Source organism: Temnothorax curvispinosus, unplaced genomic scaffold (assembly GCF_003070985.1).
Source record: "Temnothorax curvispinosus isolate PA1 unplaced genomic scaffold, ASM307098v1 QBEX01017893.1, whole genome shotgun sequence".
In the NCBI taxonomy this organism is placed as follows: domain Eukaryota; kingdom Metazoa; phylum Arthropoda; class Insecta; order Hymenoptera; family Formicidae; genus Temnothorax; species Temnothorax curvispinosus.
Window position 1 is genome coordinate 1 of NW_020227673.1, and position 3267 is coordinate 3267.

At 38.4% G+C, this 3267-nt stretch overlaps 1 protein-coding gene across 1 annotated transcript; it reads right to left on the reverse strand.

Moving 5' to 3' along the window:
- Positions 1-74: 74 nt before the first annotated feature.
- Positions 75-3259, reverse strand: LOC112467929 (multidrug resistance-associated protein 4-like). The gene is made up of 5 exons (XM_025036880.1): positions 3197-3259; positions 2725-3033; positions 2102-2599; positions 1476-1781; positions 75-268 (listed from the first exon to the last, which is right to left on the reverse strand). The coding sequence occupies exons 1-5, from the start codon at positions 3221-3223 to the stop codon at positions 83-85; spliced, it is 1326 nt and encodes a 441-aa protein (XP_024892648.1). The 5' UTR covers positions 3224-3259; the 3' UTR covers positions 75-82.
- Between the last annotated feature and the right edge of the window lie 8 nt (positions 3260-3267).

Here is a 3267-nt window from a genome sequence, read left to right on the forward strand (position 1 = left end):
ATGTATTTGTGTTAAACAAATTTTATATATGAAAAATTTTGACGGTTTCCGTTTTTTAATTAAAAAGGGCGAGAGATAAGGTTTATCTTACAATGGAACTCGCGGTCGATAATTCCGAATCACGTCGCGTTATCGACATTTGTCTCGTAGACATTTCCAAGGTTCTTCTCGTGTTCTGTTCATTCTTCTGTGCTTCGTGAATCAAATTGTCCAACATTCCAATGAAATCTACTAATTCGTTATAGATTCCTTGCATCTTCACAAAACCCTTTAAAAATAAAATCAAGATGTTTAAGTATTTCTTGTAATTATTTATGATTTAGATATAAATTTATAAATATTTGAATTTTAAAACGGTAAAACTGCATAAAAGGTCACATCTCACCGATTTCAAAGTCACTTAAATATGTTGTATAAGAGATTTTTCAGAGTAATTCTTTGCCAGAAAATAAAGAGGACGCCATTTACTTTTTTTCTTGCGAAGAATTACTCAGAAGAACCTCCATTACAACATGTTTATGTGGCGTTAAAATTGGTGAGACGTGACCTTTTTTTTATGCAGTTTTACCTTTAAAACTTTTAATATAAATTCAAAAACTTTTTATTATATTTATCTATTTAAGAATTAAGGCTCCTGGTCCTTAAGCCGAGAACTCTACGTTGACGGTGGCGACGTACCGTCACGGTAGAAATGAGAACTCTAGCTCTCCAATGGAGAATTCTGTCCTTTGTGACATGTTGACAACCTATTTTGTTGTACACTGAGAAGCATTAATGAGAACTCATTAATGCTCCTCAGTGTACATGTTATTTCTTTATTATTCGCTCTGTGCTTGTGCTCTAACGTTTAACGTATTCGTGAAAGTCGTAAAATTGACCGAAAAGTAAGATTTGCATGCGGAAGAAACGTTTTCACCTCCTTTCGATAGTCGTTAAACGGCTGTTTTTTCCGTATGTTTAGGCTTCGTTTTATGGCTGTTTGTTTTATTGTCGAGGGAAAAGGGTAGTTTTCGGCCAATTTCGGAAGTGTTCTGAAACGATCTATAGTGATGTTTTATTGAAATGTCTTTTTATTTGAAAATGGCATGCACAACAAAATTGGATGTTTTCCTCGCCTTGATAGTAAGAATCCAATATCGCCGCGGTGACTACCCAGGAGCCTTAAACATTATTTTATGTTAACGTGAACTTTGATAAACATCTTTATTTATTGCTATACTATAATAATAGTACGATATAATTATACTATATCTTTACACTAATATTACGTTATTATATTATATTGACTATATTGATAATACAGTATGTTTCATATGTCTCTTCACTCGGCAAATTTCACGCTAAATTTTTGAAGTTTGTTATATAATTTGAAAGAATCAAGTCCGGATGGAAATGGATATAAAGTTGAAATTTGGAATGTAACAATGAAACAAAAATCGAAATACTGATTGAAGAATATTCTCTGCGACACTCACTCGATCCAACACGACGATGTGATCCGCGCGTTTGAGAAATTGCAACTGATGGGTGACGAGTATTCTCGTTTTGTCGTGGAGATACTCAGTAATGCACTTCCTGTAGAGGTGCCTGGCGACACGAGAGTCCACCGCGCTCAAGGGATCGTCGAGTAGATAGAGATCCGCCAACCTGTAAACCGCTCTCGCGAGATTGACTCGCGCTCTTTGGCCTCCGGACAGAGTTATACCTCTTTCGCCGACCATTGTCATGTCTCCTTGTGGAAACTGCCGGAAATCCTTCGTCAAGGCGCACACATTTGTCACCTAAAATGTTGGCCAGTCGATCGTGAAGAGTGTGAAACATTATAAAATGCTAGAAAGTTCGAAATTAAGAAATATTGGACATTATTCCTTCTTTTATATAGATGGAATCATACAGATTAAAGATTCGGAAAAAATTTATGGTAGTCGCTGAGACATATCTTCTTTCATTGATAAATCAATGACGATTCACGTTTAATGGTTGAAGCAAAAGACTGAAGGATATGAAAAAATTGTGTATAGATGCCAAAAAAAGTTATCAATATATACGTACAATAGCAGGGATACATGAATAGTATACAATAACCGTCTGAAAATATTACCTGATTATATCTGGCCTTGTTGTAGGGCTGACCAAAGAGTATGTTGTCTCTCACAGTACCGCTGAAAAGCCAGGGGTCCTGGCTGGCATAAGAGATACGCAGAAAATTATTCTTCGAAGAGCTCTGAGTGAGAGCCACTGAACCCGCGCCGGGATCCAACTCCTTCAGCAGTAGATGTAACAGAGACGATTTACCGGAGCCCACGGCGCCGACCACAACGCATAACTGGCCCGGGTTGATGGTCAAGTCGATATTGCACAAAGTCGGCGGCAATTGGCCGTTGATCCAATTGGCGGAAACTTGCTGAAGCTTCACGCAGACCGGAAGGTCAGAAGTTCCCTGAAGCTCCGAAAGAACGTTACTCCTATTTTTCAAAATGTATCTGATGTCTGTTTGATTCTCTACATTAGTCGCTTCGTTTGGTTTCTGAAATTTATCATGTAATTGCGGCGTCTTCTCTAAACGTTCCATACTCACTTCGTCCATCAGCAAAAAGTCCTGTACAAATTAAGCGCATTTTAATAATTACGTAAGGATGTGCCAGTCAAACTATGGGATACGTTGTAAAGCAACTGATTCAATAGTTTATCGCGAATTTGGAAATATAATATGACAATATGCACCTCTAATCGGTTCGTAGACACTATTGATTCGCCCAGCATTACCAGCGCCAGTGGAAAACTCATCGCGACGGTAACTCTAAAAATAATGAAGTACGTCGATGTTACGAAGGTAACGTCGGCAGTCAAGTCATTTCCACTTAGGACAAACATTATCAAAGTGAAATAGAGGGCCAGTCGATCGGTGAAGGCTGTTATGGCCAAACATGCGGCGAACACGTATGATGAGAATTTGCTCCCTTTGATTTCCAGCTTTCTGGTCACCGATACGATCTTGCTGAACGGTTTCTCCCAAACGTACATCTTTACCACCTGAAACGAAAATTATGATCTTGCAAGTTTGTTTCACAAAATTGTTTTCTTAGCATTGGCAATCTCATTTGGCAGTCGAATTTGACACTTGATCGTTAGCGTCTTCACTCGTTTTTGGTTGTTCAACAATAAAGTAACTTAATTATCAAATATTCGAGGATACCTGTATCCCGGCTACGAGTTCGCCCATCAGCTGCACTCTTCGGTCGGTCAGTGGCGCGATTATAGCTCTAA